We start from the raw sequence: 24,990 nt of genomic DNA, 5'->3' as shown, positions 1-24,990 counted from the left end.
ATGTAAAAATATAATTAAATACTATATAAATCCTATTGAGAAAAAGACTAAAAATAGCACCAAACCAAGTTTTTGTCACAAAATAGCATCACAATGAGGAAAATGATCAAAAGAAGTTTTATTGAAGGGTAAATATGCATTTATAACCATTGGGTTAATTAATTTAAGACTTAGGGTTTAGAGTTAAGGGGTGGCGTTTTAGGAATGTGTACAAATATTTAAAAAAAAAAAATAAATATTAAAATTTTCAAAACAAAAATGTGCTATTTTGGTCATTTTATTTTTTGAGTACTATTTTTGTGACAAAAATTTAAAAAGTGTTATTCGAGAGAATTGCCAAATCCTATTTAAGGATTTAAATATTACTAATAAATAAAATATATTTATTAAAAAATATCTACCAAAAATTCAAATTCAGTTTTAAAATATTAAAATATATCTTATTCAATGAGTAAGGATCTTTATATAGGATTACAATAGCTTGGTGAACAAGTAAACTTGAGAATCAAGTAAATCTAGAACATTCCATAATATACATCACACAATATTCATAACAAAATCATTCTTTTCTAACACATTTTCAAAGCCATGTCGATTCCAATTTTTCCTCTGTCTTCTTCCACTTCGTATTCCTCTGCAAAAAAAAAAACTCTTCGCCAGTTACAAATCATTTACTCACTAATCTTTTCAGCTTACCTCCTTCTCCTTTCTATATAAAACTGGTAGATTCATGAAAGATTCATCTCACTAGAACCACCAGATCTCTTCATCGCCTCCGGGAAAATGAGTATTTAGCAACGATGTTTGGTTTTGATTCCATCACTATACCCCATGTATACAGTTTCTGTAAAAATAATTACTCCTTAATATTTGGTAAGTTTCGGAACGCCTTGTTCTTGGTACGTACAAAGCATCACTTAACCTCTGTACAATTTTCTTTGAAAAAGTGTTCTTGGGAGTTGTGTGTGATTTCTTTATGTTTGATCTTTTATGATATTGTGATATTGTGGTTTTATGATATTCAAGCCCAACTATTTTCTCAGATTACCTGAATATATTAAACTTGCGGCCTCAATTCCGGAAGGCCCAAACAAGCTAAATCAATTTTTCCAATCATAACCTTTTGTCTTCCCCTCCTTCTGACATCAGTGTTTTCTCTGCAACCATTCCAAATAAGACCAATTCCATATTTTATGATGGTCACCAATGTCCCAACTTTCTGTCTCTCTCTTCCACCCAAGTCTACCGACACATCCTGCCCCTAGATCTGTCTGAATTCGCAACATTTCGCACAACGCTTGGGTAATCAATATCTTTGTTGGCCTCATTCAATTCTTCATCTTCATCATCTTAGGCGTTTCATAACCGACACATAAAAACCCTATGAATAGATGGGGCCTTAGCAGAAAGAACGACATTTGATCCCTGAATTTCTCCACTGTAAGAGTCATTAACCCTCGTTTCTAAATTTTCTCGGCAATGTTGGCGCGACCCCTTCTGTGGTTAGCTAAGCCACATCGGTGAGCTTCTTCTTGGCCGGACTTCTCAGGAAGAAGAAGGCTAGATCTTCAATCTTATCGGCTTCAAAGTATCTCAGTTGACCTCAACTTTCACCTTTTACTGGTCTTCTCTTTAACGCTGCCTGACCTCTACATATGACTCTCTTTAGGGCTGCCAGACCTCTTATGGACGACAAAGAAGGCTGGATCATGGACGTCCGATCATCAATCGTCTCTACTGAAGGTCTTTCTATTCATATGCTGCTTTATTTCTAATTAGCTCATATCACTACCATTTGAGCCAATTCAACTAAGCGCAAAGAAGCAACATATACCTATTATAGGTTGTGAGGTAAAATTTTATAGACTCCTATTTCCCATAAAAAATTTGTTAATGAGTAGTTACGACTTTTTGAAAATATTTTATTGATGTTCTCTCTGAATTGTCTGTGAATTCATGGTACTAACATTTCTTTTAAAATCATTGAGAATAAAGACTTTTGTCTCTTCTCTAACATAAAACATGAAAACAAACATCTGGTCTATTGGAAGAAACCTCTGATTTTGTTGAATTATGAAACAGCAGGGAGAGACGCAAGGCTTGCAAACAATGTCTTGAAGGAGAAAAATAAGAGCATAGAGAAACTGAAGGTTATCATATCGATCTCTCATATACAACTCCTGTGCTATATAGCCCCGCAGGGGTTCAGCACGGTATTTGAGGATCTCGTAAAGGCCATCTGAGGTTTTCTTCTGGCTTATGCTGCTCGTGAATTGCTCCACGAACTTGTCGCTAAGAGTTGAGAAATAGGATATGGACCTGGTAGGTAGATTGATGTACCATTATAGGGCAGGCCCGATCAGGGTTGAACCGAATCCCTTGCACATAGTATCCTCTCGTAACTCCTTTGGGAGTGCTACGGCGAGCATCCTCTGCTTGTACCGGACGATATGATCGTCTTGATCGCTGGTGCCGTCATATATCCTTATGCTGGGGAAGGAAAATTTCCTTGGCATCTCGATCAATACGATCTCGTCCATAAAAGGAGTATCTGCATAGGAGTCGACATCGCTTTTCTGGATAGGGGGAGCTACTCCTGGGAGTCTTTCCACCATGTACTGTATTGCGTCGAATTTCTTGGAGAAATATTTTTCGAGATATGCGGTCATCTTGGACTTCGTCGCCGTCGACCTCTCAAGTGCTTCCATATCGGGTTCTGGCTCGGAATCACTATCTTCTACGTAATAGGCTTGAGTACCTTTGGCCTCCTCTCGTGCTGCCCTGTTCCCAATCAGCCATGGGGCGGATGTGTGATGTTTACTCCGAAATTAGGTGTCTCCAGAATAGGCATGGATCAGATTCGTATTTGAAAGCGACGTTTCTTGTTACTTGCCGTATTAAGGACTTGGTTCTCATCTTGGAGAGAAAGTGGTGCAGCCTTGATCAGCTTGATCAGTCTCAAATTGAAGGTATGGGGTTCAATGTATGGAACAGATAAGTTACTGATCAATGCTTGGCTTAATGGACAGTATCAAGGTCTTATTGGCATGATCTATGAAGTTCTGGATAGAGAGAGACTGAGATCTCTTGATACATCCTTGAAACAACTTGAACAAAAGCGATACAACCAGCTGATCAAACCAGGAACAGAGAAGCTTATAAAAGCTTTAGATGGAGAGCTGGAGCTGGCTGATCTGTGTATTTATGGCTGGGTGAGTTTTGGAGAGGAGTTGAAACATGATGCATCTGAACTCAACAGTGATCAAGGATGTCAGACTTCTCAATCTCGTGGGTATGGAAAACGACCAAGCTGGGGTATAATGGAAGAGTATGAGCTTCAACAAGAAGATTGGCGAGACAAACTTATAAAGGTTTCACTTGTCATCTCAGTTGAACATGTCACAAGATCAAGAACCAAAGCTCAGAGAGAGGAACTTCCACACTTGGCTGCTGGCGTGGAAAGAGAAGAAAGGTTAACCAAGAGTCAGAGAAATCATACCATTGGTTTAATCTCTTTTATTTAATTGATTTATGAGTTGTTTTAGTTTAAACCAAGTACAATCTGATGTAGGATTAAACCAATTTCGATTAGGATTTGAATTTTAGTAAACCATTATGGTTTAGGATTAGGTTTTCTATTTCCTCTTTAAACATGTGTCGCCATGTTTTTTTGGGCATTCAATCAATCAATAAAAAAATTCTGTCGACTTTTGTTTCTCTGAGGAGATCTGGTTCTTTGTTCAGACATGAACACTTTCTATTTTAAAGAATAGTGATCTTCTGTTGGAATCATCCTAGACACCAAGCATGGTGATCATGTGTCTCAGGAGCAGCAAAACATTTTCTAAGTAACCCATAGCTCTGAGAAGAAGACCATATTCATCATCTATCATCCACCAACGCCCCTTCAAGTGATCCAGGAAGATACAGCCATTCCAGGACTGCACCAGAAAGATTCTCCGCTTCCAGTTGGTTCTATTTCTTTGCGCTTTGCTCTAGTCGTTTGGAGTGTTCGCCTAGCTTGTCTTTCAGGCTTTGAACTTCTAGGAAGAGTTCAGGGCTCTCAGTGACTCCTTCTTGAGCCTTGTGTAGCTCTTTTACTTGGCTCTGTAAACCGTCGAGTTGCCTTTGGAGCTCGACTTCTCTCTGAGTAGCTTTGAGTAACTCATCTAACTCGTCCACCGTCATAGTCACGTAGTTTAGATTACTCCCCTTCTTATAGCACCAAACTGTTAGGAGATTTTTGTGTAAGATCTTTGTGAGTACCACAGAACTATGGATGAGCTGTAGAATAATGTAAGATTTGCGAGAATTGAGACTAAAAGAGATGTTTTATTGAGGAATTGAGCAGAAACTACAACAATTGATGTATAAATCCTAGTTCTAACCGTCTAACTCTAATCTCTAGGTCTCGAAGTGTTGATCTCCTGTTCTAGGGTTTGCACTCCCCTTATATGGTCATCCTTGGGTCATAAGGACGATCCAAGTCGGTTGTGCAAGTTACATTCTGCCATATTTCGGAATATAGAAGAACTCATATATCGGAAGATTTACATAATCTTCTCTAAATTAAATATAATTAATCAAATAAACTTTAACTGTTTAAGAAAAAAATAAAAAAGAGTAAGGGGCACAGGATCCCATACCCATGCACATGTGTCTGCAGTGGCGGACGCAGATAGGAAGAGACGGGGTCACGTGCCCCCATCTACTTTTTGTTTTTCTTTGATGAGTAGTGTAAGATCTATATAACTGTTCTTTATTCTAGAGTAAAACATAGTGAAAAAATTTATTGTGCCCTTGGTTTAAAAAAGCGCTCGCTTAGAGCGCCATGGCGCTAGGCGAGGTGTGGCGATGTCCTCATCGACTCAGCACCTCAAGGCATGGCCACAGACACAAAGCGAGCGCTTTCTACGCTTTCTTTCTAAAGGTCAAGATGCATAAAGCGACGCTTTACTGAATTTGAGGTCAAACCGAATTGGTTTGTCAAAATAAGCTACTAAACCGAATAAAAAACCTTAAGAACACATACCCTAAGTTTAAAGTTACGGTTTTTAGCTAGTATTCTTTTCTCTATTCACGTGAATTCAAGGTTTTGATTTATTCTCTTCTTTTCTATCACTGGTAATTACACTGTTTTGAGTTCAACTTCTAGCTATATATGCCTATGTTCATGCATGACCTTTCTTTGCTTTCATACACAAAGCGAGCGCTTTGTGTCGCTATAGAGCAAGGCGAGAGGCGAGACACCCGTTGCCTCACCTCGCCATGCGCTTTTTTAAACCAAGATTGTGCCCCCAATTAAATTCAATCCTACATCCGCTACTGTGTGTCTGCCCCTGGTCCGAAGCACGTGTTTCCTCCGTTTGTGCTTAGAGCCGGTAATTCTTTTGATAATAACATCTCTAGGATCTACTTTACATATCTCTTGGCGTTTGTATTCTTATCTCAACACTCACATTGTTAGAATATTGTCTTATGTACCCACTGCTTCTGGTTGCAGTAGCGGTCCTGACTCTATAAAGGTCAGAAACTATTTTTTGAAAAAAGCCGCTAATGACATACTATAAGTTTGAATTCTGGGTACAAAAGTTCCTACTTCACTAAAAAGCCACTAGACTATTAAAATATTTAGAGAAAAATGGCCAAAAATTGTATATATAATTTTAGGGATGGAAGCTCATGCTTCTACTGCTTTCTATCAGGACCGGGCCTGCTAGTTGTCTGCTCTTTGATACCTACTGGTATCTCTCTCTGTTTTGAGCCTTTTCATGAACTATGTATGTATCAATAATCGCTTCAGTGAAGTGTTAAAAAGGGGTTACCTGAGAGATCCAACTAAAATCGTGTCTCAAATCATAATTTGCAGATTCTCAAAATTGGGACATTCTCTGAATTTGAATTCCTATAATCCTCTCTTTCAGTCGAGATAATCATTATGTCTTCACCTCCTAAATGTTGTTGACAATTTGATTGTTGCCGAGCCACACCCACTACAACGCAATCATTTAAAAAGTGGACTATATATGTACATCGCCGAAAAAGATATGTCCACTCTATGCTTTCGTGTCAAGCACTACGGTCATATAATGATTGTAATTTTGGAAGGACTATCAAATTCCGACTACTGGACGTGTCTGATGCACGTTTTCATATGAAATAAACAATCATAAATAGGAAAGAAGTGAACCATAACGCGTCTTTGTTAAGACCAAAATGTAGTTTTTTTAATTAACTTCTTTAGACCAAGTTGTGTGTTACAATACGCGTCTTCTTGATTTGAATGGATCAAACAAAAGAAAAACAAATAAACAGAAATAATCAACTTTTTTTTGGTAACTTGGCTTAAAAATAATCAACTTAACCCACGAAAAAGACCCTGTAAAACAAAACCTATTCTAGATTTTTGTTTAGATTTTTGATGGACGAAAGATATTATCTACATCTTATGTTTTGAAAAGAGAAACTACCAATGTAAGAAAAAAAAAGAAACTCAGTACCGTTCCCCTCCGGCCTCATTACGCATCGGTGAATTCAATCCGTGTCTCAGAGTTAACCGGTGGTTTCGTGCTGTATGCACCGGAGACCGGTTCTTATGATGATGTTGATCACTCTTATAAACGTTGCGAGGCTTGTCCGAAATTTGAACACTTGTCTCTTTAGCTTCAAGGCTTGGCTTGGTAGGCGAGGAAGAGACCGTGTAAGTGAACGTCCCAATGGGTATATCTTCGCCGTAATCTTTAATGTCTTGGAGAACTGAAACAACGGTGCTGATGGATGGCCTTCTGTTTGGTCGGTAGCTTAGGCATTGGTAAGCCAAAGCCGCTGCCTTTCTTACACCCGTCTCTGAGTACTGATCTTCGAGCCTCGGGTCCATTATTCTCCCGAGTTTTCGTGGGTCGTTGAGCATTGGACGAGCCCAATCAACGAGGTTTTGTTCCCTTGACGATCTTTTTTTGTCTACCGACCTCCTACCTGTCAACAACTCAAGTAACACAACTCCAAAGCTGTACACGTCACTCTTTGCTGTTAGATGGCCTGTCATTATATACTCTGGCGCGGCGTACCCCTGCGTGCCCATCACACGTGTAGACACGTGCGTTTCGTCACCTTCTGGTCCGTCTTTTGCTAGCCCGAAATCAGAGAGCTTTGCTGTGTAATCCTGAAATAATAATTAATGAAAGATCATTATTATTCAAGTCCAACACTTAAAACTTAGAATGATAATTTCAAGACTTGGGTCTTACAGAATCTAACAAGATATTGGAGGCCTTGAAATCGCGATAGATGACAGGCTTTTCTGCTTCATGAAGAAACTGCAAACCTTTTGCAGCTCCGTGAGCGATCTTCATCCTGGTTAGCCAAGGCAGCGATATAGTACACCCTGCATATTTTAACAATTAATGTTCATCACTTCCTATTCTAACAACGAATCAATCATCATCTAATGATTAGTGTTAAATGACTTAGAACTTACTTCTGAATAGTTGAGACTCTAAACTCCCACGAGGCATGAACTCATAGACAAGGAGTCTATGTTCTTCCTCGCAGCAATACCCGATCAGCTTCACCAGATTTGGGTGTTTTAACTTCCCTAGAAATATAACCTCCGTCTGAATAAAAAAAAACATTTTAATACTTAATATTTTGTAAAGGAACAGATGATTATGGAAACGAATTTACGAACCAGCCATTCACGGTGACCTTGAAGGCCTTCTAGATCGAGAAGTTTAACAGCGACAGGCTGAGCTTTAAGACCAGGCCGTAACTTGTCGTCGATGAACCCTTTGTGAACCGGACCGAACCCTCCTTCGCCCAGGAAGTTGCTTGAAGAGAAGCTTTGTGTGATGACTTTGAGCTCTGCCTGTGTGAAAACGTGGAGATCCGAACCGGCGAGAGAGATTGAAAGATCTTCAGACAAGGTTGTGGAACTTGGATCACTTATGTCTAAGATCGACAACCCAAGAAATGATTTCTGTTTTGTTATTACACCATCACCATCATTTTTCTTTGCCTTTTTTGATGAACATATGTTTTCTGGATCCAAGAAACATGCAACCATTAGTGATCTCCAGGATAGTTTCTTCTTTACGGCCATTGTTTTTTGTTTTTTCTTTTGTTTTGGTTGTTGTTTTTTTCTAATGGTTTTGGTTTGTAATGGGAGAAAGAGCTTTTAAAGTCTACGGGGAAAGACCACGACTTTCTAATTATTTTCAGTTTTATATTTTATTCTAACTACGTTTCTTTCTCAAGAACTTTTCTTACCGAAAAGGCAAAATATATAATCGTTGATGAAAAAAAATATATATAATAGTTTACTTTGTGAAAGAGGTGACGACTTCGTTCGGTGGGTTTTCTAAAGCTTTTACTGCGCCTGACATTGTCATTTAATTCATACTTGGACAAGTTCATAGTCGTGAGTGGTTGGCTTGGCTCCAGGGGAAAAAATGACACGTTTGTTCTGTTTCATAAGCTCCACAACGAAGAAATGGATAATGAGCTTCTTTCTCCATTTTATAAATTATAATATTTTAGAAAGTTTTTAATATTTTATAATATATTTTATGAAATTTAAAATTAATTTTAATATATTAAAGTTGTATGAATATTCACTATGTTTCAAAATGAGTTTTGTTTTTTTTTTTTAAAAAAAATACATATTATATTTTCAATTTTCATTAGGTAATATAGTAAAATATAAATTTTGAAGAATTTGATTAGCCATGTTTATAGAATTTTGACTAGATAAAATTATGAAAATATTTAGTTACAAAATAATATTTATAATTAAAATTTAAAATATTTTAAATATTTTCAAAAATAGTACTATTTATTGGATATAAAAATAAGTGAATATGTTCTAGAAAAAATCACTACAAGAAAACAACACTTTGGCGAGGAAAATTAACGAGGAAATAAAATCCTCGTAAAATTACGTCGATTTTACGAGGAAATTACAAAGAAAGAATAAAACGTCGTTATTTCCTCGTAAAGTAACGAAGAAAACATTTCCTCGTTAAAACCACGTAAAGCTTGCATCATCTTTACGAGGAAATGAGGAAATAGAGTTTCCTCGTAAACACAACGTAAATTCGCGCCTTCTTTACGAGGAAATATTTTACGTGATTTTAACGAGGAATACTAAAGCACATTTTTTTTTGCTACCTACCTATTCCTCGCATATTCCTCGCAAAACTTCAACTACCAGATTCAAAAATTTTCTATAAATATAGAAGTTTCAACATCATTTTAAACACACCAATATTGAGGTTTGAGGTTTGGAATGAAGAGTAGAAGATAAGAAAGATGGTGTTTGTGGTTTGGGGTTTTAGATTTTAGGCGTTTAGAAAGCATACCTCGTTAATTCCTCGTAGTTAACAAGGAAATAACGACGAAAAAAAAAATGCGAGCCTCGTTAATTCCACGTAAGACGAAATCGTCGTAAAGGCCACGTAAGCTTACGTGGAATTACCGAGGCCCGTCTTTTATTTCCTCGTAATTTCCTCGTAATTTCCTCGTGGGTTTACGAGGTTTTAACGAGATATTTTGTCTAAACCCCTAAACCCTAAACCCCAAACCCCATCTTTCTTCTATTTTGTCTAAATCCCAAACTCCAAACCCCATTAATAATTTTATAATTTTCAAAAGATTATATTTTCAAATCTTCAAAAGATTATATTTTTGTTGCAAAATAAATAATTTGATTTTGTATAAGTTTATATTAGAAAGAAGAGATTGATATTAGAAGTTAAAGAATTGTGGTTTTAAATTTTGAGTTTTGAAATGTTAAGAGGATTATATTTTCAAATCTTCAAAAGATTATATTTTTGTTGCAAAATAGAAAATTTAAATAAATAATTTGATTTTGTACAAGTTTATATTAGAAAGAAGAGACTGATATTAGAAGTTAAAGAATTGTGGTTTTAAATTTTGAGTTTTGAAATTGTAAGAAGATATTGAGGTTAAAAGGAAGATATGTTTGTAATATATGAAGTAGAATATAAGAAAGATGGGGTTTAGGGTTTGGAGTTTGGGATTTCTGATTTTAGAGGTTTAGAAATTTACCTCGTTAAAAACTCGTAATCTACAAGGCATTTACGAGGACCAGAAAGACGGGCCTCGCTTATTCGTCGTTGGATTTGGGACGGGCCTCGCAATTTCCTCGTAAGTTTACGAGGATTTTACGATGAAATAAAAGACGGGCCTCTTTAATTCCTCGTAAAGCTACAAGGAAATTGCAACGTCTTCGTAAGTTATATATACAACCCAAACCTCACACTCTCCATTCGTCCCAACTTCCTCTCCAATTCCTCCCCATTTCCTCTCCCATTCCTCTCTCCTTCGAAATGGTAATTTCCTCGCTCCCCATAATTAGTTTAGTATATTAGGTGGTTAGTTTAGGGAATTTAGATAGGTTTACTGAATTTATGTTCGTTAGATAGATTTTTTTAATTATTGATGATAGATTTTTTATTATTGATGATCATAAACTCAAAAAATATATTTTTGCATGTTCGCAAGAACATGCTTACTGCTCACTACAGAGACATGTTCGGTGAGCCTGGTAGTCAGTTAGACCCGCCAGGTTCTTCTTCAGGTGCCGGCGGTTCCGTGTGAGTGGACTTGAGGCCTTCATCGACGTTATAGTGGCCAAAAATCCGGAATGGAAAACTTTGTTGAGGAATATGAAATAACAAAATCCCATTCCAGGCGAGTCATCGGGCACACATGACGAGGAGGATGTTACGAGGAGGAGCGAGGAATTCTACGAGGCGATGAACGGGCCTTAGTTTTTTTTTTCGGTTTATGTATTATAAAATCCAAAACTTATTTATATATAAAATATTTTGTTGCATTTGAATTTTATTTAAAAATTATTTATAAACCACAAATATTTAAATATTTTTACTAAATTAAATTAATGATTATTAAATTAATCAATATTATTTATTAATTCGAAAATTCGCATTATACGAGTTATTTAGGTCGAAAGCTAACCAAGGAATTTACGAGGAATATTTTACGAGGTATTTACGAGGAATATATTTCAAGGAAGTTACATCAAATTTACGAGGATTTCTTTTCAAGGAAATTATGTGTAAGTAACGACGAATGCATCGCGTGGTTTCTACGAGGAAAGTCCGCGAGGATTTTACGAGGAATTGCGGCGAGGAACTTACGACGAAATCTTTACTTCGTCTTTACAAGAAATGGTTGACTCGCTACTTTACGAAGAAATGGCGACGAAATGTGTGTTACGACGGACGATAAACGACGAAACTCATTTCCTCGTTAATTCCTCGTAAACTTCATTTTACGAGGAATTAACGAGGAAATTGGTCCTCGTTAAATATCTGTTTTGTTGTAGTGAATGCACTTCCTCTCCTCCGTCTTTTTAACTTTAAAACGAGGTAAAAATCAATTGGGAAAAAGCCGCACAGATTTCATTAGACTAAAAATTATTTGGTAGAAGTGCAAATTAGGATTGAGTCAAGCTTCTAGAACACTCAGATAAATTATAATACAAGATTGTGTGTTTTCAACCAAATTATTATGCAAGCTATGTCATCTTTTTATAAAATAAATTAAAAAAGTATGAAAGAGACTACCCACCGCGTTGTGGAAGAAGGCGACTTGTTCACAATGTCTAAACCAAACATATAACTTAAAAAAAATTGCTTTCTGACTTAAGATTGAGTTGACATTTTATTTGATTGGTCCCACAGAACTAACGCCCTATTTTTCAAACCAAAGAACGTCTAGAAAATTTTCAGACTACTGATTTTCGGTCTTTTTAAATTCAGAACCATTCCGTAACTTTCTTGGGAGGGTTAAAAGTTAAAACTAATGGTTGTAAATTATATATTCTTTTCCGTCAAATAAATTTTTTATTATTCAAACTTGAAATGATTTAAAAAACCAGATTGAAATAAAACAACAAATGTAATATAGATTCATGTAATAAGATTTTGATATAGAGAATTATCTCAGCCAAAAGGATTAGCCAGGTGGGGAGAGAAGAGAGAGAAGAGAGAGAAAGCTCTGTCGCTTTAACCTTTTCCGGTCGACGGCGTAGGCTCACACAGCCACCGTCGGTCTGGTTGTCGTTTCCGTCCGTTTCCCTTCTGGTTCCCTTTGTTTTAAGTTTTTCTTTTTGGGTTTTAGGTAGATCTATAGCTTCCGTCGTCGCACCGCCTTCTCGGTGGACGGTCGACTCCGGTACTTCGTTGTTGCTCCTTCCGTCAAAGGGGAACAATCAGATCTAGTCTTGTGTGGTAGGGGGAGGCTCCATTATGCTCCTGCAATAGTCCGATTGGTAACAAGTTGGTGTTTTAGCTTCGTTTCAGGATGAGCTCTCGCGGCGTCGATGGATGCTTTCCGGCGAACGAAGCGGTGACGAAGTAGATGTCGACTGCGATGAGATCTTGGGTGAGACCCGATGACGATCTCCGGTGGTTCGAATCTAGAGAAGTGTGTGGTCGTCATTCTCAGTGTCTGGCGAGGAGTGAAGCAAGATAGCGGTGTGTCTGGCTCCGAGGTTTTGCGACGGTTTGGTGGTCTCAGTCGTGCCCTAGGAGAAGAAAAGCTGCGGCGGCGCCTGAGAGAGATCGTATGTGACACGTGAGTCCGTCTGGGAGACGATTGTGACGCGTGTACGCGTCCCCCTAGGCGTCGGATGCCCTAGTTTGGAGAATGGGCTTTGGCCCAAATCCTTTGTTTTTACCCAGTTGTATCTTTGGGCTTTTGTGGTGAATATATGTTTGTAAGGCTTAGGCCATATTTTTACCTTTTAGGCTTTTAATATAATTTCATCTTGAAAAAAAAAATAAGATTTTGATATCTTAAATATTTTCAAAGTCAGGCGAAATATTTCAGAATGAAGAATAAAAATAATCGAAAAATCAGAGAATATATTCTTCAGTTTTGACAACTTCTTCAATTTAGTAAAAAAAAAAAATTATATTCATGGATCTTGAATCGTCTAGATTGAATCCTTAAAATCAATGTCAAAAGTTTTGCATGCCAATAGTTGTAGCATACACTCTATTATGACAGTCTCAAGTTCTAAGTGTAGAGATGAGATCTTATGCGTTGTTTTTGGCTCTCAAAAATTAAATTAGTCTCTAAATTTTTTAATGTCCATCCACAACCACTAAAGAATGCGTCATATCATATATTTTGGGCCCAATAATTTGACGAGGTTCGAGTAAACCCATGATTGAGTTAAGATTGTGAGAGGATGGAGCCGAGTCTGAGGTACTTGAGGTAATCTCAGAGAAGAACCACTATAAGAAGGGAAAGAGAGAGAGAAAGGACAGGACATTCGGAAAAACCCTAAAGCTAATACACAATACATACGACCGCACACGATCTCTCAATCTTGTATTCTCGAGACCTTTGTTCTTAACTCTTAATAGTTGTAACCCGATCTCTTTCTGTCATTGTATTCAATCAATCCTTGTCAATAAAAGTCCATATTTGTCCACTGGAATCTGATTACATTGTTGTGTGTTTGAGGATATATGTTGTTGCCCACATTATTTATTCCCTAATCTTTTACAAAACAATCACTATCAAATACTTAGTGTGGGTTTTAGGATCTACATTTTGGGGCCGTTTGTGGGAAAGAGAAACAAAATACATCCTTGCTAAGAATCTGATCTAAGGTTCCAAAGCAGGATCATGGATCCCCCGCAAATTCCATCCGTTCTAGTGAACCAAAAACGATCGTTGTCAATTGATATCACTCAAATTAACCTAAGAAGTGACTTTTATCCTATCAAATAAGAGGTTCAATTGTAGTACTTAGGATCGAATCCATAAAGAGTGAGGGCACACAATAGATCCTAATCATTGGTTATGAAGCTAGGTAAACATTATGAAAGCAGTAAACAAGCAAACCGTAGTTGTTCAACTGATTGATTGGTTGAGGTTGTAAACAATAGTAAGAAAGCGTTAAATCTAGAGTTGCAGGTAATCCGGATTATAGAGATATAGAAGCTAAAGATGTGTGTAGGATATTCTAGAACTCAAACTTTCTAATGTATAAATATCTAACTATCGCATGTGAGTCTAATAGTTATCCAAGTATAGTATTCAGCTTTCACTATATGAACACACTATGAGCATCGACCGTTTCTACCTTTCTAGCATCAATCGATGGTACCTTTAATCAATTTTAAGGTACTATCTGAATGGTTCACTAGGCTTCCTGTATCAACTATCGTTTGTTTCTAACAATCTTAGCTCAAAGGAATCAATTCAGGTAACATACCGTGCTGTCGTGTGCGCATAAGAGCAATTCAGTTGATGGATATCTCTAACATATTAGTAATTATATAGTTTTGGCCAATCCTTCATAAACCTAATAAAACCCTAAATCTAAAGAGTGAATTACTCAAACATAGCAAAACAAATCATATCAATAATATGAATATGCTGCATATAATATCTAGAGTTCCAATATAAAAACTAGTGTTCCAATACAAAGCTCTAAATGAGTCTTGGATTTTCTCTCCAAACTACTAAAAATCTTAAAATGTTTGCTGTGAAAATATGAAAACTAAAGAAAGTGTGTGTTGCCCAATACAATGGCAGAGCACATAAATAGTAGATTAAAGTCGTCTAGGGGTATTTATGTGGGACTTGGGCTATAAGTCGGTTGGAAACCAAGTAGGGGCTTGCTTGCTTCGCCATCAATCGAAGACATGTGATGTTTGTCGATCAATGTTTGAGTCGGATGTCGACTTCGGACTGGTTCGATTGTCAGCTACAAGTTTCCTCTATCTTTATCTTCAAAAGGCTTCAAAATCACCACATTTCTCGAAAACATACATGACCCTGTAAATACTCTAAAAAGACTCTGAAACACAATAAATAGATTCTACGACACTTATATACCATGACTAATAACTGGTAAAATACATGGTATATCAATTCCCCCAAAATCACAATTTCGCTTGTCCTGAAGAAAAACACATAGTAGTCTTATGAAAGAGGTCTGAAAATAGTAGACTCACATAATTAAAATCACTACTCTCATTTCTTTAAATATGATATGTGGAAGTGAATCATTACTAACCTTAGAATATTTCAATGTACTACACTCTAACTTAGTCACCATACCATAAAACACACAACTCTAATGATAGCGCATGATGTACACTCTACTCACCTCATTTCTGCATAAAAATAGATGTGTATTCCACATCTTGGGAGTATCGATCACTGAACACATAGAATCAACTTAAGAAAGTATTTGGACCAACATTTAGTCTTCTCTGACTCTTTCCCTCTCTCTTCTCTCTTCTCTGAATCCTATTATTTCAATGCCGATGAACAGTGATGCTAATTCAGCCGTCTTGTTCATCTTATTCTTTCAACATATGTACCTTTCTCTATTTTTTGACAAAGTGTAGGCGAATAATAGGGTCACAAATAATTTACATATTCCTCTATTCCAATAATATGTGACCATTTCTTTCTGAATTAGAATAATGGGATCGCAGATAATTTATCTATCCCTCTGTATCTTCGAGGAAATCATCTCAATCTTTTGTACTTGTAGATGATGAAGTGAGGTGAAATGGGAATTAGAAACACACAAACTCTAGTACCTTCTAGTCTTGCAAGATGACTACAATCCAATGTATACCAAGCCCCAAAACAAGTGAGTAAAGTTGATTAAGGTTGGAAGTCAGTTTTGTTTTTCCAGACATTCTTAACAGGTGTGGATGTAAGTATTACGTGATGCATTGCGGTGTTTCCATCTAATACATCATGCAGTCAATAAATCTAGATGGTGTTAGAGAGTGATTAGAGTAGCAATCAAATTGTATTTGATCATAATTCCCTTCTTGACTCAAAAAATTTGTAAATATACAAATCAAAAACTCAAATTAAAACACAATATCAATAAACCTCTCCCAGATTTAAATAACAATGTCCCCAGTGTTATCCATTCAAAGTTTTGTGAGAACATATGTCAAAAGTACACAATTTAACAAGAAAAAACAATATACTTGCTCGCTGATGTCAGTATCGATCGACACAATAAAGTGGCAATCGATCGTCGCTGGTGTTGAACTATTGATTGATATCGATATTAAAGGCATTCGTCTCCCCAAATCTTGTTTTTCTGCAATAAAATAGAAAAGAAAGCTGACTAAAACTTTAAAAGAAAACTAAGTAAAACTTACCAATAGATTGTCCCCATTAAACGCTTTGTTATAGTTATTTAGCTTGACTTTTTGGAGGTTTTATGGAGTAAATGAAGGTAGTTAACGAGTTGTTGAAAAAAACATGTCAACATCTTCTCTGCTCATCAAGGTACCAACAAAGCTCTTGATTGCTTCTTCTCCTTTAGTTATGTGATTTTGCTTCATGTTGATGATCCATTTGGTGTGATATAATTTCTGCTCCAACTCCTCCATTGTCTTACTGATCCTAGCAATGTTGTTGTTTAGGGGGTGGAAAAGTCTGTCAATCATTTGGTTCATCTTTTTGTACATCCCACATTGGTCTGAAATGGCTTTCTTCAGTATTTCCATGACCTCATCTCTATTGTATATTTCCTCTTTTGGTGAATGTGTGGATGTAGGGTTAATTCCAAGCATCTGAAAATATCCATCATACTATGGTAGACTCAAATACTTCCCTCCTGATATATCAGCCATCTCCAGTGTTGCTTCTGTATCCTTCTTAGATACATTAATGATCCTCCCATCCAGTGTTCGTGCATTACCATTTGTTAGGGTCAAAAACGGTTATCTTGAAACTAACGTTTAAAAATTGCATCTCCATACAAAAGCTTCCTCGGCACACTCCCGACAAAAATTCCCGACCGAAAAACTCACGAGAAATAGATCGAGCACACAATCCAACTCGCCAAAACGGCAAGTTGGATCAGTCCAACTCGCCAAAACGGCGAGTTGGATCAGTTTAACTCGCCAAAATGGCGATTTGGATCAGTCCTACTTGCCAAAACGGCAAATAGGACCACACATGCAATCCTACTCGCCACTTTGGCGAGTAGGATCACACAAGCAATCCCAGTCCTACTCGCCAAATTGGCGAGTAGGATCACACAAGCAATCCTACTCCCCATTTTGGCGAGTTGAACTAGTCTTACTCGCCAAAATGGCGAGTAGGATCACAAAAGGAATCCTACTCGCCATTTTGGCGAGCTGGACCAGTCCTATTCGCCAAAATCGCGAGTAGGATCACGCAAGCAATCCTACTCGCCATTTTTGCGAGTTGGACCAGTCCTACTAGCCAAAATGGCGAGTTGGATCGAGCACCCTGTCCAACTCGCCCGTTCGGCGAGTTGGACCAAATCTTATGCCTTCTGTTGAACCTCAATGGGTCAATCCCTTGTTCCGCCTCGATCGGAGTTACCATTGGAGCCTTAGAATAAGAACAACGAAGATTCATATTCCCGAATGGAGTCGATGGTTATCTTAACACCACAGTTGTCTAAACTATATGAGAAGTATGAAAATCCTCGTCGAATCGACGTCGTATCAAGAAGCGCTCCTTCGACGAAATCGTAAAAACGTTTAAATCGGTAAACGGCCCGAAGAGGCCTAGAACAGGGCCCAAAACCCACTTACAATTTTCAAAATCAAGCCTACTAATGCTATGACGGTGTATCTTACTTGCAGGAGGAAGCAAATCTCGCGAAATCGGAAGATAAATGTCAAGTTTCCAAGATAATGATAAAGATCGAGAAGAAAAGGAATATTTCCGTGAAGCAATAAAGTCGACCTAGGGGCCAAAAGGGGAGACGAGAACCGACCCAAAAGGCATATATAAGGGGATCTAAAGCTAACGACATGAAGGGGGAGACTTAGACCTAACAAAACTCTGCTAGCTTAGAAGAACTTAGAATTTAGACGACTCACTTTTAGTTAGACTCTTTTCGTCCGAGTTCTGAGATCGATTCGGCTAGCAAAACTCTGTATTGTCTTTCGGAAACTCTGTAACTTTTCTCTTTTCAATTAATAATACGCCTCTGTGCAACTTACTTTTGATATTCTGTTATGTTCGTCTTTTTGGTTTTTTTTTGTGTTTTCACTAATAATGTGGGACCTCTGGGAAAGTCGAATTGACTTGACTTTCCTTATTTTACGAAAAATCGACAGTGTGAATTTCGGTTCCCATACCATCATCATCTCTGTATACTTCACACTCATTAGGTTGCACTACACGGATCCTCCTTTTCAAAGGATTAACAGTATTCATTTCAAAACTCAGTTGGTAGTAATCATCCTCCCAACTGTTGATCGATCCTTCTGGAAAAACGTCTATCTAATGGTTACCATTCTCATTTGCAGGGTTATCGTCGATTGATACTTCAAGGTTTCTGCCTATTGTGGTCTCGAACCGATTGTTGAACGATGGTTTGTGTTGAGTGTCGATCGATGCTTCTCCATCCGATTCGTGTTCTGCTCCAGAATCAGAATAACAATTTGCTCTGAATCCTGAATCATCTCTAATCTCCATGTAGGACGTCTGTGACTTGACAACTCGCACATGATCATAATAAACATTAGGGTCTATGAGTGTCAAGCACAACTGGTTAGTCTGGATTGTTCAAATTGCTACTACAGTAGCCATGAAAGCTCTCACAAGTAGTAGAGAAAAATTCCACTTCAGCTTGATTTCTAGGACATGAAAGCCCACTGGCACTAAGGCATTACCAATCTGCACCTCAAGTTGTCTGACGATTCCTCTAAAGGCGCTAACTCTAGGCTCAGATGATTTGCCATCACCTAATTCAGGTAATAATTGATGTGTGCTTAATTATCCTAATATCAGGGTTCTATTTAGCTACTCTAGAACAGAAGCAATAAGAACAATTCAATTGATTGATATTTCTAACATCTTAAAAACTCTATAGTTTTGGCTACTCCTTCATAACCCTAATCAAACCCTAAATCTAACAAGTGAATTACTCATACATAGTAAAGCAAATCATAGAAATAATTTGACTAAACTGCATAGAATATAATAAAGTAGAAAAACTGGAGTTCCATTGTTCCAATACAAATTTCTGAACGAGTCTTGGATCTTCTCATCAAACTACTAAAAAACCTAAAATATTTTCTGTGAAATACGAAAAGTAAAGAAAGCGTAGGTTCCCGATACAATGGTAGAACACATAAATATTATATTAAAGTCGGTCATGGGTAATTCAGTAATTGTGTGGGACTTGACTATAAATAGCCTAGGAACCAAGTCGGGCCTTGCGTGTTTTGACGTCGATTGACGACGTGATGTGTTATCGATCAATGTTTAACTCTGATTTCGACTTTGGATTGGTTCGATTACCAGCTACGAGTTTCTTCTATCTTTATATCAAAAATGTTTCAAAATCACCACATTGCTCTAAAACATACATAAACCTATAAATAAAACATTTATATACCATGGCTAAAAACTGGTAAAATCCATGTTATATCATGAATCTCCCTAGATCTGAATCAAGTAATGAAATATCAACATCATGCACATAACAGACAAACCAGACAACAACATCCAGAGGGTTCGGATGCAGCAAAAACCATCGCCTACGGGCACAACGGGACCCTCAATTCCATAGAAAACTAACACACGAGTCTAGAATTGATCTGGGGAATATAAATCTGCCGACAACACAACCACTCAGACACAATCGGTGTGACTGATCCTCCTTTACCTCGAGAACATACCCGGGAAAAGATGGTAGAACTCTGGGGAATGGTTTTGAGGCTCATTAACAAATCCCAAAACCAGGAGATCGCATATCAAACCATAGCCAATCGATAGGAGCAAGCCAAAGGAAACTCTGTGCGCAACGAGCCGAAGCTCTTGAGAGATAGAGAAATTGACAAGATAATGTAAACCAAACTCCCACCTCTCAGAGAAAAATTCATGGAGCATTCAGAACCCCAGATTTCCCAAGCTCTTGATCTGTCAGATTCGAAGGACAACGCAGCCTGGAACATCCCATTTTCGCTTTAATTACAGCCGCCTCGACGAGGTGCAAACCATAATTCAGGAGCACGAAGACCCTCCGATCCGCATCTAGAACAACTCAAACTAAAGGAACGTGACCGTATGCTAGCCAGCGTAAGGCTACACGACATAGGAAAGATCAGGTTCCCTTAGTATTTTGTATCATTCAAATTACACTATTGAGCAACTTTACTCTATCAAATAAGATGTACAGTTACAATACTTGGATCGAATCCTCATGGAATGTGTGATGTGAACATGGGCTGATCTACGAAGTTCTGGATAAAGAAGACATTTAGAAATCAACCTATTATGTTATCTAACATGTCCAGCCCAATTTTATGAAGTTAAAAGTCCAAGACAGTTTAAAAAAAAGTGGGTTCTGTGTTGTTCAAGAAAAGTGACGAAAATCAAAAAATAAATTTTCTGGAAAGCTTCTCTCTCTTGCATGCAAAGACTACTTGTTCGAAGAACCTTCTCTCTCTCCTCCATTTAATGTTTTTTTTCCTATGTGGTACAACCCTGGAATAGCTGTCTCTCCCTGAATCACTTGAAGGGGTGTGGGTGGATGATAGATGATGAATATGGTCTTCTCCTCATAGCTATGGGATGCTCTAAAGATGTTTTTATTCTCCACAGACACATGATCACCCTGCTTGATGTCTAGGATGGATCACAGAAAAGGGATAATCCTTGCGAGAATGAATCAGAAGACTCAAAATCCTCCAAGGCGTGTGGGATGAAGTCGGACACAAGAGATATGGCTCTTCTCCTGATACTCCAAGGCTTCTGGTCTGGATATTACACACCAAATCAGAGAACCCAAAGGCTGGATATTACACACCAGCATAATTGAGAGAAAACTCAAAACAAAGAAGATAAAAAATGTCGATTGATTAACTGGATGCCAAAAACGTGGCTACATATGTTAAAAACAATAAAACTGAAAACCCTAAACCAAAACCAAAGTGGTTAATGAAAACCAGATCCTAATCCTATTGCTAATTGGTTTAAAACACAAAACCGATTCCTAATTGGTTTATAAATAACCAAAACTAATCTTAATTGGTTTACAATTAAATTAATCATAAATAAACTGAAAATAAACCATCTTGGACGTGCCTAATCCTCTTGGGCCAATCATAATCCAAGCTGGTTTGTCTTTCCACTTTTTGGGCCAATAAAGGTCTTTTTCGAACAAATCTTGCTTGGGCTCGATCCATCTTGTTCCAAGTCTGACCAATCTGCTCCTTATGCTCATTTGGATGATAAAGATCCTCATCATGTTCCATTTCCAGCTCTTGTTCTTCATCTTCTATTTCCAACTCATTTCTCGTCCATGTCGGTTTGAACAGTGCATTTCCTGATCATAGCAGATCACCCATTTCATTTCCTGTCTAGCCAGCTTTCTCCCATCCATTTCCTGGTTCACATTGCGTACTATTCGTCCATACTGGTCCATATTCATTCCTTTCTCTTTAAAGGCCTCATCAAGGCCGATAGACTTTTCTCGGTCCAATACTTCATGAATCAGGCCAATAAACTCTCCAATAAGCCCACTAGGTCTTGCTATGACCCATTTCCTTTCTGTTATATGGATTGGCTTCCAGAACATGAGTTTGAAGCTGATCCTGGTCGCACCAATACCTCCTCCTCTAAAAGGATTTGTCCTCAAATCCAGTTCTTTAAGGATGAATAGACTTTTCCTGGAATGGATGTCTCTCCCCGGATCATTTGAAGGGGGTGTGGATGGATGAAAGGTGATGATGATGGACTTTATTAAAGAGCTATGGATTGCTCAGAAGCTATTTTTCTGCTCCACAGACACATGATCACCCTGGTTACTGTCTAGGATGGATCACAGAGATACTCCTTACAAACAGAGAATCAAAGACTTGATATGTATCAAGGCTTGTGGATTGATGTGGGACACAAGAGAAATGGGAAACCTGAATTGGAAATAATGCAATTCAAAGCTAGGGAAGCTAAAGGATGTGTTAGGAAATCCAGAGATGAGTCAAAGTCTTACTGTGGTCATGAGAAACAAAGAAAGTTGCAGCTACATGATGCATATGTTGATGAATTGCAAAGCCCACAGTTCAAGGGACACCTCATGAAGATCATAGATAAATCACTCACTGATGTGATTAAAACACAAAAAAGAGGCCAGTACCACGTCCAGCATCAAGAGTTGATGAACTAGGTTGCTACCAGAATGAACCAGCAGAGAAGAAAGAAGAAACTGCAGCAGAATAGGTTGAAAGAGAACAAGATTTTGAATCAGAACCAACCACTCTTTGTCAAGCAGATTACTTGGATAATCATCTGAAACAAGAGGAGATATCATCAGTTATATGTGATCACGTACCTGGTCAAAACCAAGCTGAAGAAGGAGTGCTTGATGGATCACCTAAAGCTTATGAATTGGCAATTACAACTGTGGTTGAAGAAGGTGATATCATTGAATCTTTTTCTTATGATCTACTGACCAAACCTCCTGTATGGATTCAGACCAGCATAGTGGAGCATCTGAGGTTTGTTATGGGGCTACAACACCTTGTTTTTGAACCAGGAGGGAACTTGTGTGTGCATAAAATCACCAATAACACTCTGATCAAAATAGCTGCTGCATTGAAGCTTGATTTGGAAGGGTTATTGCATGAACAGAGAGAATGCATGAACAGAGAGAATGCATGAATAGAGAGAATCAATGCTAGTTTCTGGTTTAGCTAAGCTTAGATCATGTGCCAATAAGTCTAAGATCAAGGATTGTGTTTGGTATTATTGGAGAGAAGCTCAATCAGAAGCAATTGGATCTGAGCTAAACAAGGAGCAGAAATTGCTTGCTATAAGTGTTGCTTGTAAGCAGCATTGTCCAGTGAAGTATCTAGGATTTGTGAAGGCTTTACAAAGCTTTGTGTTTGAACCTGGAGGGGAGATAAACGTGCACAAGAGCTTTAACAACACCCTGGTCCAAGAAGAAACAAAGCAGCAGAGATTAGAAAGTCCATCATCATCAACTTTCATCCACCCACACCCCCTTCAAGTGATCCAGGAAGAGACAACCATTCCAGGGCCGTACCACTATGTATTAGTTATCTAGCTTTCTCAACAAGTTTAGTTTCCTATGAATAAGTTGTAAACTCCATTGAAATAAAATAAGTCTTTCATTATTAGTTTTGGAACCTTGAGAGTGATTCTCATTTTCTTTGAATGGTGTGCAATGTCCATTGATCTTTTGATATGTTGGGGTGCATCATATCTAAGGGATTAAACCAATCCGTCCTCGTCGTCATAACCAAGGGGTCAGCCTCATTGTCTTCTAGGTGTGTCATATCCTCGGGCATTGAGTTGGAATATCTGAGGCCTTCCGCATCTTTCGTGTGACCATTCACTCCACATCCCTTGTCTTTGAAGCTTTACGGTTTCGTAGCAGCAAGGCGTACCCCCTTATCCCCTTTAAAAACTTAGGGTGCTGACTCCTCGGGAGATTTACATCAGCACGAGCATACAATAAACTTAAGCAGTCAATGATTAAGGTATGATAGCTGATTGTAAAACAGTAAATAAAGAAGAACAAGGCAGTTGATCATTTAACTGATTTTGTTTATCAGCAATAAAAATAAATAGTTAGATCTAGGGATTAAGGCAATAAATATTATAGAGATATATAATGTTTAGGGATGTGAATTACTATCCTAGAACTCAAAGTCTAATGCAAAGATATCCAGCTTTCGTATGCGAGTCTTATCATGACTAAGTCCAGTGTTCCAGCTGTAACATGTCAACACGGATAGAGTGTCGATTGATGCTATTGAGTTAGCGCTGATCGATGCTTCCCTAGGCAAGAGTTATTGATCTAACAGTCCTATCTCAAGATAATCTATTTTAGTGAATAACTTTCTGTCGTAGTTGTCTACAATCCTAAGTTCAGGGTTCTAGTTAACTACTTTAGAACACAAACGTTAGTAGAAATTCTATTGAAGGATATTTATGTAATCACTCTATCAACTCTATAGTTTTGGCTAATCCATCAAAACCTTAGTAAACTCTAAATCTAACAAAGAAGACTACTCGGACATGATCAATCAAATCATGATAATAAAATGAATAGAATGCCATCTGATAAGATAAATCGATGCCTCTGAAGAAAGTGCTGAGTAGCTGCACTTCATTAAATCCATGATGTGGACAATCTCTTTGGTAAGATTTGACTTCTGAATGATTTTGTAGGCTCCTGTCTGAATGTAGCAATCTTTCTTCTCAAATCTTCAGCTCTTGATTCATCAAAGAAGTTTCTCAAGAAAGCATTCTTGATGTCATTACAGGAAGTAAGAGATCCTGGTGAAAGCTGTTTAAGCCAGTGTGAAGCATCTCCAGCAAGTGAGTACTTGAAGAGCTTTCAAAGTAGATAGTCCTCATGGACTCCATTTTATCTGATAGAAGATACTAAATCCTCTTATATCAACAGATGGTCCATATGATGCTCATGTGGTAGACCGCAATAGCGTGTCTGTCCCACAAATGTAAAGTACTGGGGGTTCAGCTCGAAATCGTGCCTCTGTATAACTAGAGGACGAATAGCAGATCTATTAGCGTAGTATTGGTCTGGACGGTTGTAGTCAGCCAATGTTCTTGGTCGAGCAGCCTCATCTATAGCATTAGCTATATCAATGGGATGAGGGACATGCATGTTTCCATTCTCGTCCCGTGCGAGAATAATAGGTGCAACCATGTCTCGTGGCTGAGTATCGATCGATGTAATCGAAGTGTAATCGATCGATTTCGGGTGAGTGGTGTCGGGCGACGGAGTAGTAGTCTTGGTCAACGGTGAAGAGCGAGTGTCGATCGATGTACGAATGTTAGAGTACTATATATTGATGCAAGAACGTTTCTCCTTGCGGATTGTGCGTTCCAAGAGAGCGGGATCTTGTGAGAGTAGTGGTGATTTCCTGTTTCTCCTGGTACTACTGGGCATTCACCTGAAAGACA

General features: G+C 37.9%; 1 protein-coding gene and 3 long non-coding RNA genes across 4 annotated transcripts; 2 read left to right on the top strand and 2 right to left on the bottom strand.

Moving 5' to 3' along the window:
- Nucleotides 1–436: 436 nt before the first annotated feature.
- Nucleotides 437–823, bottom strand: LOC130511904 (uncharacterized). The gene is made up of 2 exons (XR_008945423.1): nucleotides 697–823; nucleotides 437–634 (listed from the first exon to the last, which is right to left on the bottom strand). It is a non-coding gene; the product is annotated as an uncharacterized LOC130511904 (long non-coding RNA).
- A 625-nt stretch (nucleotides 824–1,448) lies between these two features.
- Nucleotides 1,449–6,168, top strand: LOC130511903 (uncharacterized). Its single transcript, XR_008945422.1, has 3 exons — nucleotides 1,449–1,588; nucleotides 1,670–1,851; nucleotides 5,870–6,168. It is a non-coding gene; the product is annotated as an uncharacterized LOC130511903 (long non-coding RNA).
- A 134-nt stretch (nucleotides 6,169–6,302) lies between these two features.
- Nucleotides 6,303–8,198, bottom strand: LOC108828956 (serine/threonine-protein kinase RIPK). The gene is made up of 4 exons (XM_018602604.2): nucleotides 7,688–8,198; nucleotides 7,478–7,613; nucleotides 7,248–7,384; nucleotides 6,303–7,162 (listed from the first exon to the last, which is right to left on the bottom strand). The coding sequence occupies exons 1-4, from the start codon at nucleotides 8,096–8,098 to the stop codon at nucleotides 6,494–6,496; spliced, it is 1,353 nt and encodes a 450-aa protein (XP_018458106.1). The 5' UTR covers nucleotides 8,099–8,198; the 3' UTR covers nucleotides 6,303–6,493.
- Nucleotides 8,199–10,319: 2,121 nt separating this feature from the next.
- LOC130511905 (uncharacterized) lies at nucleotides 10,320–10,855 on the top strand. Its single transcript, XR_008945424.1, has 2 exons — nucleotides 10,320–10,349; nucleotides 10,711–10,855. It is a non-coding gene; the product is annotated as an uncharacterized LOC130511905 (long non-coding RNA).
- Nucleotides 10,856–24,990: the final 14,135 nt, after the last annotated feature.

The sequence above is a fragment of the Raphanus sativus genome, chromosome 4 (genome assembly GCF_000801105.2).
Source record: "Raphanus sativus cultivar WK10039 chromosome 4, ASM80110v3, whole genome shotgun sequence".
Taxonomy (NCBI): domain Eukaryota; kingdom Viridiplantae; phylum Streptophyta; class Magnoliopsida; order Brassicales; family Brassicaceae; genus Raphanus; species Raphanus sativus.
Note: the sequence above shows the minus strand (reverse complement) of the source record. Positions and strands in the feature narration are given on the sequence as shown.

Bases quoted from the DNA above. Each gene is read 5' to 3' on its own strand.
- LOC108828956 (XM_018602604.2), bottom strand. From the start codon at position 8,098: ATGGCCGTAAAGAAGAAACTATCCTGGAGATCACTAATGGTTGCATGT. The intron at 7,614-7,687 runs GTTCGTAAATTC...TTTTTTATTCAG, and splicing joins AAGGTCACCGTGAATGGCTG to ACGGAGGTTATATTTCTAGG. The intron at 7,163-7,247 runs GTAAGACCCAAG...TTATTATTTCAG, and splicing joins CCAATATCTTGTTAGATTCT to GATTACACAGCAAAGCTCTC.